General features: G+C 41.4%; 1 protein-coding gene across 5 annotated transcripts in view; it reads right to left on the bottom strand.

Annotated features, from left to right (window-relative positions):
* The window catches only part of BBS9 (Bardet-Biedl syndrome 9), a 364177-nt gene that overhangs the window by 226291 nt on the left and 120209 nt on the right, over positions 1–17677 (bottom strand). For all 5 annotated transcript variants that reach the window (XM_027863821.1, XM_027863820.1, XM_027863818.1 and 2 more), the window contains 2 exons: positions 10480–10661; positions 2651–2721 (listed from right to left, as the gene is read on the bottom strand). In XM_027863821.1, the coding sequence (XP_027719622.1) occupies positions 2651–2721; positions 10480–10661 (253 nt within the window). The remainder of the gene's footprint in view (positions 1–2650; positions 2722–10479; positions 10662–17677) is intronic.

Below are 17677 nucleotides of genomic sequence, written 5' to 3'. Positions count from 1 at the left end.
AGAGCTCCATAACTATGACAGCTTCCTTTCCTTGGAGTAGGTTTCTATATTTAAAAAAGGTTTTGTGTCCAGAAGCAACTCTGTGTTCACTCTATATTAAAAAAATAAAATAAAATTTGACAAATGAAATCTACCCTAATAATTGCAACACAAATTTATGTCTTGGAAGGTGAAGGTAGATAGATAAAATAAAATTCCTATCCAACCAATGGGAAATAATTGTTGATTGTGTTTCTTTATAAGGAAAATCCAAAGGAAATGCTTACTTCTAGAATTATGTAAGAAGTTCAGAAATTCTCAATAAATCATGTAGTAGAAGAAGGAGGAGCACGGGCAGGACTGGGACAGCAAGGCCTGGGCTGAGGCCTAAGACACAAGCAGTGTGGCCATGATTTAAGGCTCCTGATCTCTCTAAGCCTCAGGCAACCAAGAGCACAGAGCTAAGTGAGAGAGAAAGGCCCCACCTCCCCCCAAATCACAGATCCTTAAATGGATTAAAATCATAAACTACATTGCTCATCTCAGCGCAATCTGATCTTCCTTAATTCTGGGTGAAGTGGAGAGATGAATTTGGAGTGAATGTGGAGGCAAAGTTCCAGACCTGCCTCTTGGTATCCGTGTGACCGTCAGCATGTCACTTCCTCTGAGTCTCAATTTCCTCATCTGTAAATGAGGGGGTCAAACCAGATGATTTCTAAGGAATCTTCTGGCCTAAGAGCTAAGATCCTATCACTTTAATTGTGAATCTAAAGCCAGATATCAAACCAGGCTTTTCACTCTGATGGTAAAATTCTGTTTCTCCCATTTCCAAAGGTGGAGCTAAAAATAAAAGGATCCCCTCCCTTTCCATTTTCTTAACACCTGAGCATGTCTGAGCATCTAAGTACTTGAGGGCCCAGGCATCAAAAGCAACACAACACTGTCCCCCAAAATGGAGAAGGAAGAATGTCATTTCAGCCAGGCTCAGAGTTTTCTTTCTGTTTCCCAACAGGATTCCCTTAAATACTACTGGCTGCTCTTTTAGGAATGAATGATGGGTCGTGACAAAAGTCACATCAAGAGAAGAGGCATGGAGCTGGAAAAAGACACCGAGTAGAGAGGAAGGAGTGAGGCAGGTCGCCACAAGGTCATGTTACTTTGTCAAGGCCCTTTCCTAAAAATACCAAAAGTTATTATGATACCAAAAGGCAATCATGCATCCTAAGTAACTTGTGCTGAGGTCACCTAGGAAAAAAAATACCTAGAAAAAGATGCATGGCCCAACGCCAAAAGGCATCCCTCGTGAGACCGGGAAGAGGTGTGAGCACCAGCTGGCCAATGAAAAGCCAGAGACCTCCCTGCCTCTGTGTCGGGCCAGGTGAAAAACCGTGCACTAAGCTGGATGGGCTGGAAACAGTGCCTCTCCTGTGTGCGTTAGGGAGATGACCATGCCCTTCCTCGTGGGTCCTACGTGGCAGCATGGCTTTCAAAGCTCACTCCGTTCATTGGGCTGTGGCACAGTAACATGATTTTTATTACAACTTTGGTCTCAATGTTTGCATTAAGGTGGGTCTTGGAAAACCCCATGAAAACCACTTCTTATATTAGGTTTCTGATGCCCGGACATTGAAGTGATTTCCCAGGCTGAATGATGGTTAAGAGAGCAAAATATAGCAAACTGTGGGAGCTGGGTCCTGCTTGGGTGTCACCTTCACAGACCTCACTAGACCCAAAACACAGGCTGTGGAACATGGCTCACAGGGGCTAACTAACCTTGTGCATGGAGCAAATGGGCAGAGGAACCAGGCTGCTTGGACAAGAACTGTCCCACTGGCAAGGCCTCTGTAGCCACCCCCACCCCTAAACCAACCTAAATCCTCTGTACCAACACCATACCCTAGAATCATCCCAGGCATAGAGGAAAGAAGGGGGCACGGAGGAAAGTATGAGACTGCAGATAAAGGATAGATGGCTGTCCCTCCACGATGCTTTCAGAAAGCTAAATGCTGCTGGGAGACTCCCGGCCTCTCAGAAAAAGGGGGGGAAATACATAGCTTCTTTATAAGACAGATACCAACCCAAACAATACAAACAAGACTTAGGGTTCTAAGAGTTTGCCCCAAAAGTCACAACTGGAACTGTCTTGATTCTGCTCATTCAACCACGGACATTTAAAGAAAATTACCAGAGCCTTCTACTTTTATGGATCTGTGATTTCACTGCTAAGATTATGCCTCCGCCAGTACTGATGGCAACCCTTCTCTGCCTCAGGAGACTCTTTCTGAGCGGCTTTGGCCGCGACATTCCTCAGCCTCTCTAAATGTAGCGGGGCTTGCTCTCTCACCAGGGAACTCTGCCCATCTTACGCACTCCAACTTAACCCTGCCTCCTTGGCCACCAGATCCGTGGGCCCTAGGCCCCAGGCTCTGTTTGCTGACAGCAGGTCCACCTAGCCCTCTTGGGGCTCTCATGCGCACAGAGAAGTGCCAAACGAAAGCAGGAAAAGAATGAGCCCAAAGACAGGTAGGAACCACTCCCAGCTGCTGCCTCCTCCCATCCTCTCACTTGTAGCAGGGAGGAAGCATGCTGTTTTAGAGCTAACCAGGCCTAAAATGAACTCCTCTGAAATTTCCGCTTGGTCTTAGACCCCCCAGGGAATGAATTTACATACAGACACGCTGTCCAGGGTGGAGGAGACGGTGGCAAAAATCGACAGAAAATCTTCTTTCTCAGCTAGAGGACCTGCAGAGAAAGGTCTGAGGTAAGTATTTCCACAGGAACCTTGATCTGGTCCCCTAAAAACCAACATCAGATATGGCTTCCCCATGTTTACTTTCCACTTTGGAAATAACTAATCTCATTGAGTACATCAAACTAATAGGTTACAAATGAAAAAACTTTGGTTAAATGAAATACATAATGAATCAATAAAAGAGCACGTGATTTCTAATCCAAAGCTATCAACTAGACCACAGAGAGATCTTTTTAAAATATATGTGTATATATATATATATATATATATACATTTTGATTATGAATTGAACAGCTGTCAACAAACACAAACATTCCAATCTGCAAAGAAGAGGAGGATTCTTTTAGGGTAACCGCAAACTTTGGATGTGGTTTGGCTTTTAGGCACATATTAAATTTGACAACAAAGTGGCAACAAAGTTGTCATTTCTGTCCTCTTCTGAATCTCTTGTTTTCTCATGTGTGCTGTTCTACTGATGCCTACTTCCGTGTTTGTCTGTCTGTCTGTCTGTTTGTTTGCAACTTCACTGCTTCCCACTCGTGCATTTCCGCTCCCTTGTAAGAAATGAGTAGCATCCATTGGTCCAGGGATGTTCCTCAAAGAGGAGGTCCTTATACCTATGAATTTTGTATTTATTTCTGCAGACTTATACTATTGGGATCATGCTGTTTTTACCTCTGTTTACACCAGGTATATTGCCTGGCACATTTGTATACAATTATATATGTGTGCATGTGTGCATATACAAGTTTATGTGTTAATGTGTATACATATGTGTGTGCATGCATGCATATGTGCGCACGTATATGTGTCTGTTATGTGTTGCATATGCATACACACATACACATAAACATATACCTACACACATATGGGCATGCATGCATATACCTATTTCTGTATAATGACAGCCATCTCTAGGACGGCAGGAGGGAAGAAAAAAGGGGGAAAATTACATGCTAACTTTATTATCTAAGAGGAAAAGCAAGTTGTACATTATAGATTTTGTAGCTTCATGTGCTATATTTTAAAATTATTATACAATGTTATGAAATGCTTGTTTTATTCCCTAAATTAAAAAATAAAATATATAAATAAAAAAAGAAATGACCTGCATGGAGCAGGAAGAACCAACATCCCCTATGCTTGCAGCCCAATGGGCCATGAGGCTGCAGACCAACGTTAGCAGCCTCCATGGGCCTTGCCCTGAGCAAACACTCTGCCAGGGCCACGCCTACAACCTGCCCATTGTTGGACCAGCCTCACACACTTCTGGGTTTCTTGAAATAATAATGGAAAATTTACTTTAATACCTTGTTCTAGGACACACAGAAATGGGTCCTGCCTTACAATCACAAGAGGTTGCCAGGGATCAGATGAGCTCACTAGTCATGTCTTTCCACAGACATTCCATCTTCTATGTACCCAGTTACTGGCATGTTGTATTGGAATGCAAGTTCCTTGAGGACAGTGCCTGGCACAACAATTTATTAGTTATTTAATAAATGCGTGTTGACTGGCAACATATGTGTGTACATGTGTACATATGTATATATGTATGTGTACGTGTGTATATGTATGTGTACATGTGTGTATGTGTGTGTGCGTGTGTGTGTGTGTAGGTGTGGTGTGTGTACATGTGTAAAAAGGTATGTGTGTGTTTATTCATATGTATGGTGTGGAAGGCCTCAGACACTTACTAGCTGTGTGACCCTGGGCAAGTCACTTAACACTGCCTCAGTTTCCTCATCTGTAAAATGAGCTGGAGAAGGAAATGGCAAGCTACTTCCAGTTTCTTTTCCAAGAAAACCCTAAAAGGGTCACAAAGAGTTGGACACAATTGAACAACTCAACAACAAATGCTGAGGGTGTGTATAGGTGTGCATATGTACGCATGTACATGTATGTGTGCATGTGTGTGTGACCTCATTTGATCCAAAGTAGAATAGGTTGGGGCCTCCCCCTGAAGCAGCAGCTGGACAACCACAGCGGGAATGGTGGAGAAGGAGTTTATATAGATTAGACTACATGCCCTTTGAAGTCCCTTCCAACTAAACAGAAATCTCCAGATGTCAATAATATGTTTGGCAAATTTAAGTCAATAAATCAGAATATTAGATACTTAAGTGAATAATGGGCTTTAAATATATATTTGATCTCAAGCAATTTTAATGCTCGTATAAAACAACAAAATGTTTTCATAAAAAAGGATGTTTATAATCTGTATCCTCATATCTTTTGTATATGGACAAATAAATTCTTTCATTCTTCAAAAATAAATTGATTAGTAATTTCTTGGCCAATATTTCTTTTTTTTAATTTTATTTAATATTTTATTTTTCCCAATTACATGTAAAAACAATTTTAACATTTTTTTTTCGAATTTTGAGTTCCAAATTCTCTCCTTCCCTCCCCTCCCCCCATTGAGAAGGTAAGCAATTTGATATAGGTTATACATATGTAGTCATACAAAACATATTTCCACTAAGTCATTCTGTGAAAGAAAACACAGACAAAAGAAAAACCAGAAAAATAAAGAAAGTAAAGAAAAAGTTATCTTTGATCTGCATTCAGGTTCTACTAGTTCTTTCTCTGGAGATGGAAAACACCTTTCATTATAAGCCCCACAGAATTGTCTTGGATCATTGATTGCATTACTGAGAATAGCTAGGTTATTCATAGTAGATGATCATACATTATTGCTGTTACTGTGGACCATGTTTTCCTGGTTCTGCTCATTTCACTTTGCATCAGTTTATATAAATCTTTCCATGTTTTTCTGAGAACATCCTGCTCAACATTTCTTAAAGCATAATAGCATTCCATCACAATCACATACAAGGTATTCGGCCACTTCCTAATTGATGGACATCCCCTCAACTTCCAATTCTTTGCCACCACTAAAAGAGCTGCTGTAAATACTTTTGTACACATAGGTCCTTTTCCTTTTTGGTTTTTTATCTCTTTGGGATACAGACCTAGCATTGGTATTGCTTGGTCAAAGGGTATGGATGGTTTTATAGCCCTTTGGACATAGTTCCAAATTGCTCTCCAGAATGGCTGAATCAGTATACAACTTCACCAATATTAGTTAAAACATGAGTGTTTTAATTTTGCCACATCCCCTCCAACATCTGTCATTTTCCTTTTCTGTCACATTAACCAATATTACAGGTGTGAGGTAGCAGTTCAGAGTTGTTCTAATTTTCATTTCTCTTATCAATGGTGATTTAGAGCATTTTTATATGACTATAGCTTTAATTACTTTGTCTGAAAACTTCCTGCTCACATCCTTTGACCATTTATCAACTGAGGGATGGCTCTTATTTCTGTAAACTTGACTCCATTTTCCAGTTTTGAGAAATGAAGTCTTTATCAGAGAAACTCATTGTAAAAATTTTTTTTTCACAGTACTGATTATCAACCATGTATTTCCCTCCATCCTAGTTTCCCTCTATCCTACTCTCTCTCTCCATTTACCTTCTCTGTTCTCAAAAGTGTTTTGCTTCTGGATTTCACCTCCCCCAAGCTGCCCTCCCTTCTATCAGCTCTCCTCCCTTTCCCACCTTCTCTTATTCCCTCCCCTTCCTACTCTCCTGTATGGCAAGACAGATTTCTATACCTGAGCGTGTACATTATTCTCTCTTTGAGCCAATGCTGATGCGAGTAAGGTTCACGTGCTCCCCTTCCGCCTTCCCCCATTTTCCCCTCTTCCAGGCCTCTTATGTCGGATAATTTATCCCACTCGACCTCTCCCTTTCCCCTTTTCCCAGTGTATTCTCCTTTCTCATTCTTTAATTTTGCTTTTTAGATAATCATGCCATCACATTCAATTCACACTCTACTTTCCATGTATACTCCTATTAATTGCCCTAATGATGAGTAAGTTTTTAGGAGTTGTAAATACCATTTTCCCATGTAGGAATATAAAGAGTTTAACTTAATTGAATCTCTTGTGATTTCTCTTTCCTGTTGACCTTTTTATGCTTCTTTTGCATCTTGTATTTGAAAGTCAAATTTTCTATTCAGCTCTGGTCTTTCCATCAGGAATGCTTGAAAGTCCTCTATTTCACTGAATGTCTATTTTTTACCCCTGAAAGATTATACTCAGTTTTGCCAGCTAGGTGATTCTTGGTTGTAACCCTAGATCTTTTGTCCTCCAGAATATCATATTTCAAGCCCTCCAATCCTTTAATGTAGAAGCTGCTAAAGCTTGTGTTATCTTGACACAACATTTTAATTGTTTCTTTTTGGCTGCTTGAAGTATTTTCTCCTTGATTTGGAAGGTCTGAAATTTGGCTATAATATTCCTGGGAGTTTTCACTTGGGGATCACTTTCAAGAGGTGAATCAATGGATTCTTTCAATTTTTATTTAACCCTCTGGTTCTAGAATATCAGGGCAGTTTCCCTTGATAATTTCTTGAAAGACAATGTCTAGGTTCTTTTTTTTAATGTGGTTTTCAGGTAGTCCAATAATTCTTAAATTATCTCTCCTGGATCTATTTTCCAGGCCAGTTGTTTTTTCAATGAGACAATTCACATTGTCTTCTATTCTTTTGATTTTGCTTGATGATTTTTTGATGTTTCATAAAGTCATTAGCTTCCACTTGCCCAATTCTAACTTTTAAGGAATAATTTTCTTCAGTGAGCTTTTGTACCTCCTTTTTAATTTGGGCAATTCTACTTTTTAAGGAGTTCTTCTCCTCACTGGATTTTTGTGCTTTTTTTCACCATTTGGCCCATTCTATTTTTTAACGTGTTATTTTCTTTAGTATTTTTGTGCCTCCTTTACCAAGCTATTGACTCTTTTTTCATTACTTTCTTGCATCACTCTCATTTCTCTTCTCAATTTTTCTTCCACCTCTCTTATTTGATTTTTAAAATCCTTTCTGAGCTCTTCCCTGGCCTGAGACCAATTTGTATTTTTTTCTTTGAGGCTTTGGATGCAGGAATTTTGACTTTGTTGTCTTCTTCTGAGTGTGCGTTTTGGTCTTCCTTGCCACCATAGTAACTTTCTATGGTTGGAATTTTTTTCTGTTGTGTGCTCACTTTCCAGGCTATTTCTTGACCTTTAACTCTACGCTAAAGTGGGGCTCTGCTTCCCCACTTTAAAGTGGAGGGGGCACTACCCAAGCTTCAGGTTTTTTTGTACAGCTGTTTTCAGAGGTAATTCTGGGGACCTGTAAGTTTTTGGCTCTTCCAACGTGGTATCATCTAGGGGGGGAGGTATGGTCACTACTCTCCTGTACTGCGCACTGGGTTTGTGAGCTACCACAAGCACTCTTTTCAACCCTGGAACTGTGACCAGGGATCCTGCTCCCCTGCAGCTGCAAGCTCTGCTGTGCTGGTGCTCCTCCTCACCCTGGGACGAAGACCCAGGACTGGGACCCAGATTCAAGTATAGGCAATGCAACAGAGTCCTGCCCCTGGCGCCAGCAAAGGGACCCCTATAAATCCCCTTCTGATCCATTGTCCGATCCCCTTATCATCTGTGGGCTGAGAGCTCTGGAAACCACCACTGCTGCCCCTGATTCAGTGGCCCTGAGGCTTGCTTCTGATTTGCTGGGGCCTAGTTTGCACTGGCGCATCCTGAGCTGGACTGAGCTACTCTCTCACCCAGGTGCAAGAGACCTTTCCTGCCAACCTTTTAAGTTGTCCTGGGCTGGAAATTTGTTTCACTCTGTCTTTTTGTGGGTTCTGCTGCTCGAGAATTTGTTCAGAGCCATTTTTTACAGGTATTTGGAGGGGTTTGGGGGAGAGCTCAGGCAAGTCCTTGCCTCTACTCCGCCATCTTGGCTCCCCCTCCAATATATTATTTTTCAAATAGGACTCTTTCACAGATACCTAAGGGAAAAAATCCTCTCTCCAGAAATGAAAGAAAAGCCCTGAAATACTCTGACTTCCATTTGGAGATGACATAAACAGTGACCTTTGTGCCAAAATCTCTTGGAACCTACGCAGCCCCAGGGACCCAAGCTACCATTAGAATAGTCCTGCAGCCTCAAGCCCAAGGATGTCAGAAGGACCCCCAGCAAACACCTGGAGCAGGAATGGGACTTTCTACAAAGAAAGATCAGTCAAAATCTCATTAATACATAGCTTATGGAGAGTGACAAGGGAGGCCAACCCTCCAGAATAAGCGGAAATGCCACATCAAGCATCAAGCTTTGCAATGAAATTATAATTATTTATAATCATAAATAAACATTGTTTTAATGAGCTCTGGGAATTTCATATTTGATGAGTGCCACCTTTTTTGTCAGTTAAACTGAGGTGACTAGGTGGTACAGTGGACAGAGCACTGGGCCTAGAGTCAGGAAAACTTGAATTTAAATCCTACCTCAGATACTTACTAGCTTTGTGATAATTCTCTCAGTTTCTCCAACTGTAAAAATAGGGATAATAACCCTCCCTGGATTGTTGTGAGGGTTAAAGAGGTAATATTTGTAAAGCCTTCAGCACAGTGCCTGGCCCATAATAGGTACTATACAAATGTATATTCCCTTCCCTCCCCCCAAATTAAAATTGAAGGAGCCTGAGGCTATTATGGGTATTCCATTGATCCAAACAAGTATTGTCAGCCATGGAAAACCCTGCCTTGGTCAGCAGGGCAGATCAAAGTTTAGCTACCTTCTAGAAGAAGTGACACCAAAAAAGTCTCCCAGCCTTCCCTGACATGTTCTAAATGGGTGTGTGTACTGGGGCAAAAATACGTCCACTCTGGGCCTTTGAATTTTTAATATTTTCAGTTCACTGTTTTCCTTTAAAAGTTTAATAAAAGAGTGTAACCAGGACCAAGACACCATAATCCTACTTGAATCTGTGTTACTAACTTAAAATTGATCTGCACTTTCTCTAAAGTTCTAAGAGAACCAGAGCAACAAAGTCTTTACAGCAGAAAGACTCCGGCGCATAGAAGCGGGTGTGGTGAGGGAGTCAGGGAAGGAACGGGGCTCCATTTGTTTTCCTTGGCCTTTGACACTATACTCCGCTTATTATTCTTACTTGTTCCAACATCGCGTTTCATTTAAAAAGTTCATATTTTCTCCAATTTTTTTCAAATACATTGACCTGATGCTGAAAAGTAATGTTTTTCATATGCCTAACGAAAAGCACTGGGTTTTTGAGTTTCATCATAAAATGACATCCTTGGGAATCAAATAGTAAAATAATATTGCGGTACTGAAAACTCGAGAAGTGAAACTATCGCTAGTAACTGACTTCCCAGTAATTAGTGCGTTCCCAGTTAGTTACACTCCTTCCAGATGACGCCGCAGCTACCCGTGTGAATGACACATGCAGTTTACAAACACCTGCCATTTTGGTAAACTATGCTGTTTCAAAGTGTTTGTTTTCCTCTTCAGAGAGGCAACTGAAATGACTTCTGAAAAATTTAGAACATGAAGAAGTAATGGGTAAGAATGTTAATGTTCTCTCTACAGCTCTCAATCCCAGCCCTCACCACTGGCATTTTCTGCTTACTTTAGAGCATAAAGAAAAACACAATACTGGCCAATTTCTGAATCACATTAGCAATAAGTGCGCCTGTGAGGAGGACGCTGGTTGCCCATCGGCCTTAACGCACAAATGAAACACAGATCCCTTGTGGGCTGATGACGATGCTGTTTTCATAGGTGCTATTCTGAAGTGGCAGGAAGAAAAAACGATCCCACGCGTGCAGAAGACAAGATTCTCTCCCCGCACCACAGTGTGATGGAAGACCCCACCCGCCAGGCAGCCCTTTGCCTACCTGGAGATGTGTTGACATCTCTGATGATTTTCTGTAGCTCTTTCATTTCAACATCGAGTTCTTCATAGTTTATTTCTCTAGAGTCCACTTTCGGGGCTTGGAACAGAGACGGGTCTGTACCCAAGTAGGAGCACTGCAGATGGCCGTTATCACTCAGAGTGACGATCACGCCCTTCAGACCTCTACGGGATGGAAGAAAAACATCAACTCAATAAAAATTCAGGCGGAGTCTTGCTGAACTTTAATGAATGCCTTAAAGAAGAAAAAGCAACAATAAGAGAATCTGATGATTCGAGAAAGGGAATATGCCAGGAGCTACTTTCACCTAAGAATGACACTGGGGTCTCAATTCCAATGATTTTGAAGGTTTATATCTGCAGTGACTCTGGCAGGTATAAATCAATTATACTCCAATGAATCTGTGGTCTGGTACTCACTCCAGGGCCATTCACACCAGTTTCTCCCAGGTGATTGCTATCCACATTGTCCCATAAATTCAACGTAAAACATCTACCCAACAAGCCTGAACAAAGCTTTTGGTGTTTGAATATTCCATAAGAAACAATGCAGTCTTGATCATCCTTTGCACTAGAGACCTTCCTTGGGATCACTTAATATTTCTTGATACTACTACTAGGTAGCTAGCATTTATATAAGACTTTAAGGTTTGCCAAGCACTTTCAAAGTGTTATCTCATTGGATTCTCACAACAGCCCTGGGAAGCAGGTACTATTATGAGCTCCATTTTAGAGATGAGGAAACTGAGGCTGAAAAACATGAAGCAACTGAGGCAACATTTGAACTCAGTTTGGAGCTCTATCCACTGAGCTACCTAGCTGCCTTCCCTCTTGCTACATGGCTGATTCATCTCCTTTCTGCAACACATATATATTTTAGTGGTATCTCTGATGCTTCTTCTTACATGGACATCATCATTGGTAACCATGCCCACCACTGCTCAGAAGTTGTGGTCATTTATAGCCATACAGTAAGACTGGACAATCATAAGCATTGAAAGGTGGATATTTTGGGGGGTTATTAGGCATTCTAGACAGCTTTCCAAAGGCACTCTAGCTTCTGGGGCTGTTCCTAACTGATTCTGGGCCAAGTTATATGTAGATATGTGGAGGAGGATGGAGGAGAAGAAGGAGGAGCTCACCACCCACATCGACCTAGGGCATCTCCATACAGAGGGGCTGATAGCTCTGGCAAGCACACGTCTCCCTGAATCACGACCAAACAAAGGGCAGAAGGAGGCATTCAAGGAGAAACGCCATGTTGCATCTTTATTGTCCATATGTACCTATGACTATCACTTGATAGTCCCAATGCTGGGGATGTGTCACTGGTCTCATCTTTGATGCTTTGCCAGATTAGGAGAAGGGATCAGAACTTTTGCCCTCTTAGCAGAGTCTTCTGAACACGGGGCAGCTCCGTGGCACTCTGAGGTCCTGACATTCCTGTTATGAATGAAATCTAAAAGCGGAAAGGGATAGGAACAGTACCTGGGATTTTACCAGCACAGGGAAACCTCCTCAGCCAGTGGAGGTCTCCACCTTCTCTAGAACTTATATATTACCTTATCATGTTATATATTATATTATACATTAACTTACACAATTTTAAAGAGCTGCCCTGAGCACTGAGGTTAATTGACTTGCCCAGAGTCATACAATCTAAATGTGTCAGGGACAGGACTTGAACCCAGGCCATTTCAATCTGAAATGTCATGCTAACTCCCATTGATTTCATCATATGCACAAAGGTAACAAGAAGTATCTTTTCATGGGACTCATGGTTATCTCCCTTTCTGGTGCTCAGGATGGACAGTAGCAGAAAGATGATACCACCAAGCCAAGCAGGGTTGGTTGCTTCTATGCCCAGTGTCCAATATGGTGGCAAGGGCACCTATTCTGGAATCAGAGGGTGTCAACTCAAACGCCATCTCCAGCAACTTCCCTGGGCCAAAGACTCCTCCTCTATAAAATGGGGGTGGGGAGGGTAGAGTGGATTAAACGTCCTTTGAGATCCCTTCTAACTATACCTCTATGATCCTTTGATTGATTTAAAAGGATAAAGTAGAGAAATTCAACAAAGAAATGGCTATGACCCTCAAATCCAATCAATATGTACTTTGGCTGTGCACTACTCAGAAGCCTCATGACTTTCTGTCAGGAATTCCTTCTTCAAAGATGAAATCAGAAGGTACAAATATGGCAAGAACTAACCAGAGGTTAAACTTCAGTCAAAGCACCATACTTGAGGACCTAGAGAGCCACATGGAGCCTTGAGGCTGCAGTTTCCCCACCCCTGAACTAAACAGTACTTCAATAGATTTGTGAAGTTATCACTACGGCTATTCCCACCAAATGCACACGTATGCAACTCACCCGCCCATGCCTCCCGTCCAGGGCCACTTTTGTAGATCTTCCTCCAGAGGACCCACCCAACTGGAAGACCCCTTTACATTAATGGGGCACCAAGGCAGCACAGGAGATGGAATTACAGAATCTCATAACTGAGAAGGACCTCAGTGTTCATCTATTCCAAAGTCATACGTTAAAAATCATGCCTTTTCCAGCAAACCCAGGGTACCCCCTTTTCCAGGCATATAGCTCTTTGACGATATCTTTAACGTCTGTATGTATGTGATCATTCCTAACATGCAGCAGCCTAATTAAACACACCATGAGTCTACCACCCTCTGAACAACCTCTAATTTTTACTCCTCAGACCTTGTAGTTTTCTGTGATCTGTAGCCATATAACATTACAAAAAGAACCCTGGCGTTAACAAGAAGACTTTTGTTTTAGGGAGATGGTTGAGGTCATTGAAGTAATTATTTCACCAATACTCTCTTTTCTATTCCATTCTAGGCCCATTATCTATGTGCAATGTTTGTTCAAAATACATACTGATGGACCAGCACATATGATAGTACAGTAGAGGTACCAATGGACTAGCTCTACAGAATGTCCATCCAGCTGCAGTTGACACTATTGTGCATTCAAAGTTATTGGGGATCACGTAGTCATCTGGCTTTGTAGGGCTCATAAAAAGCATTTAGAAAAAGTACACCATGGAAATACAGCTTATGTGCCAATGGCTGCTTCAAAGGAGGAAGAAGTAAAAGAACGCTCTAAACTCAAAAGGGCTTTCCAAATTCAATTAACATATATTTGAATATTCAGTGGCTTCTGTGCAAAAGCAAGTATTAGGGAAAATGAAGAAAAGCCTGTTGGGAAATGTGGTTCAGGAGTAATAAATGAAAAAGGCCAAAGGCTTGATTATACAAGAATATTCAAAAATACATTATATGCAAAGAATTAGAAGATATTGAACATCGAGAAACCAAGTAATATATATCACATATGCAAAAAAAAAGTAACTAAGTGTATCTGAACAAGAAGCAACAGGAAAATGTAAATCATTTTCAAGTCAGCTGCCTATTTACAGTCAGAACAGCAAAGCGTTAGAGCAAAGATAAAAATCAATATCAAACAAGGATAAAAATGAGTTGTGGCATACAACCGAGGCAATTCAGAACTGTCCTATTAAACAAGCCATTGATATCGAACATGGGAAGTGAATAAAAGAATGGACACTGACACAGAACACTATCTTTCTCTAGCAAAGTTCAAATGATGTGAATCAAGCATCACAGAAAAGCCAAAGGAGGATAGAAAACAGAGAACAGAGCATTCTAGTCAGAAAAGCTGATTTCCATGCCAAACAGTGATACAGCAACCAAAGGCAACACAGGTTTAAATACAAGCCCGTTTGTAAAGTCGCACAGAGGATGACAGAAGATTATAAACAATATTACGTAACAAATGAGTGAGAAGCAGGGTGGGGGAAAAAAAAAAAACTTGAGAGGGTTTTGGCAAAGGATCTGACTAACCCAGATCATCCCCGATGCATTCAGAGATAGAACTAGAGGAAGGTCAATGAACAGATGGAAAATGGAAGAAAAAGCTGCAGAGATTTCTGTTCCTAACACCTTTCTCCACGAACCTCATGAGGAGTAAAGCAGAAATGGCTCTACAAAACATAAAAACAAATCTTGGAAGAGCAGCTGGACTAACCAAGTTCAGAAGAAGAAAGTCTACACCGAGGGAGAAGGATGTTGAAGGACTGACCCTCAAGATATTTCAAAAAGTGAAAGATGGGTACCAAATACTTGGGAAAACATCGAGGATGATATTATTAGTGCCCTCAAAAAGTGACTGTGAAAATATCACAACTACTGACCCCCATGAGAGGCACTATGTCCTAGAAGACAGTGAGCCTGCCTCAGAGTAAGGAAGACCCGGATTCCAGTCTTGCCTCTAATATATGCTAGCCAGGTCAAATCACTTTACCTCTCAGGGTGCGAGGCAATGCCCTAAGACACCAAGTTGTGAAAGAGTTGCCACTGTGTAATAGTAGATGGAGCTTACTCACTGGGGACTGCCTACACCAGGGAGGTCATGGGTCCATACAAAAACAAAACAAAACAAAACAAACCCTCATCCTCATGTCTACTTTTCTATCCCTACAAAACCTTTATTGGAAACCACATTGACCACAACCCTGATGAAAGGATGAGAAGGGAGTTGGAAAACTTCACAAATAATATTCTGCAGCAGACCACATCTTTATGGTCACAACTTACTGAAAAGTGTAAAGAATACAAGGTCTCTCTGTGCCAACTGAGAGTTAAGTAGAAAAAACTGTCGATTCAGTTGAGCCAAATCCTCCCTTCAAGCAGGGGCATGTATGTGCGTCATGGACCCGTGCGGCTGTCAGTCGGGGGAAGCCTACGGGCCCCTCTTCAGAATAATGTTTTTAAATAATTGAAGGAAATGCTAAGTTGCCACTAGAAGTTCATAAAAACAGAGGCAATGTTTTTCTCATCCAACCTCACAGACCCCACTCAAATCTATCCATGGACCCTTCGGGAACTCAGGGGCGCCATTTTAAGAACCCTGACCTTAAAGGCTCTCCTCTAAGAAAGCATCTCCCAGTCATGTGTCAAGATCATATGTGATTTCTTTAGAGTTAACAACGGACATAATTTTACTATCGATTGTTAAATAACACAAAATGTGCTGGTCAAAGGTGTTTGTCACTCACTGTTCAAATGCAAGGAATCCTTCCCTGCCAATGCTGGGGCAAGGAGGTCCTCCAGAAATTCCTATTGCATATGACATTATAATAATTGCATCCAACTCCAGAGCATGCAAGAACTCCCTGAATGAGGCTTATTTTTAGTCTGGAGCTATGATTTCACAGGTGTAGACAACTCCCAGTGACGAAATTCCTTCTACTGATGCAGGACAGCACCTCTTCTGACAACTTTGTCTTCCCTGGAGCACTGAGATTAAGCAACTTGCTCAGGGTTGGAGATGGGGGAGGTTTGAACCCATGTCTTTCTGACTCTCTACTCACTATGGCATGCGATCTCTCCTCTCTCTCTCTCCATTTGTGGGGAGGACGGGAAGGGAGAGGGGGGAGGGAGAGAGAAAGAGAAAAAGGGAAGGAAGAAGGGAGAAAGAGACAGGAAAGAGAAAAAAAGAGAGGGAGAGACAGAGAGACAGGGAGGGAGGGAAGAAGAGAGACAGAGAAAAAGAAAGAGAAAGTTCCCCACCTCCACCCCACTCCCAGGAAAAACTGATGGAATAGCGAGTATCTACAAAACAGTTGAATTAGCCCCAGAACTAGTCCATCAGCACATACAGGGCACGCTGGGTGGCTTCTGGGAAGCCGTGGCAGGCTTCTCCCTAAATCGAAGAAGGGCTTTTTCATATCAGTTTGCTTTTTCATGAAGGTGTACAGTTGCAAGTCATGGAATACTACACTCTCTAAAGAAATAGAATTGTAGATGACGCAAAAGACAAAGGAAAGACCATGGATGTGAGTAGCCTGCAACGTGTGGCCAATCTAATCGAACAAGTATTTCGCCAACAAAGGGGGCTGAAGGGACGTCATCGGAAAAACGGTCAGCACCTTGATCTCACCATCACCCCTTAGTGTTCTCCATCCTTAGAGCACAATCCTGAAATTCTGAAATCCAACAAAATCGTCTCATCTCCTTCCCTTCTCCCTCTGCCTTGGAACGCTTCACCCTCTGCGTCCTCACCTGGGGGTTCCATTCTTTATATCCCACCTTTTCCAGTCTGTCTCCCTATTTTCACCTCTTCCCTCCTTCCCAATCTTGACCATGTAATTAACAGGCTCAACTCGGGACTGCCCGCTCTTCCCAAAGACCTTGACTCCTTAGGTTTTCCCTTGAAGGAACCCATGTCTTGATTTACCTCCCGTCAGTCTTTTTCACTATTAACATGAGACTGAATGGCACCAGGGCAGGTCACTTAAGAGGACTGCCTCTTTATCCCTGACACATTTATCACATTTCATCTTAACTCTCAGTTGGCATTATTAAAAAAAATATGAAGATAGAAAAACATAGTAAAACTTCTTCAAAGAGTGAAGAAAGTGAGCCAGAAATATATTATAATATGTATATATATACACATATGTGTGTACTTATACTATGCTTTTATAAGTATATTATAACCTATAATATATGTACTATAACATATATATAGTATGTGTAATTGATGATATATATCATCTTTCTATACAACAATACAACAATGATAATATAAATAAAGATAATGGTAAAAGCTCATATACCAAGGATGACAATGTTGGTACCAAATTATTAAAGAATTTTTTCTTTCTACCAATCAGTAAACTCCAGAAGTTGAAAGTGATAAATAGCATCAGTCACAATCTCTCTGGTCAAAGGCTTTGCTTAACTTTTTTGGGGGGATGTACCTTGTGAAGCATTTGTTGGAGGAAATGTCAGCCATATAAAAACAAAATGTACCAATAAAATGTTTCTTCAAACTTCTCAGACATAAAGTCAGAGACCCCTGTTATAGTGGAAAGAGCACCAGGCTCACAACCGGAAGGCCTGAGGAGAAGTTCTGGCTCTGATGCTGACTCTTCATGAAATCTGAGAAGTATTACCTCCTTCTTCCCCTCTCCTCCTCTTCCTCATCATCACTGTAGCATCTACTATGTGCCAGTCACTGTGCTATGCACTTTACAATTATCTCATTTGACCACAGGAGAACCTATCTTCAATACCTGAAGGTGTTAGGAATTCCTTCGTATATTGGGTTGAAATCTGTTTCCTGGTGACATCTAC

The sequence above is a fragment of the Vombatus ursinus genome, unplaced genomic scaffold, assembly GCF_900497805.2.
Source record: "Vombatus ursinus unplaced genomic scaffold, bare-nosed wombat genome assembly UNPS02014773.1, whole genome shotgun sequence".
Lineage (NCBI taxonomy): Eukaryota > Metazoa > Chordata > Mammalia > Diprotodontia > Vombatidae > Vombatus > Vombatus ursinus.
Note: the sequence above shows the minus strand (reverse complement) of the source record. Positions and strands in the feature narration are given on the sequence as shown.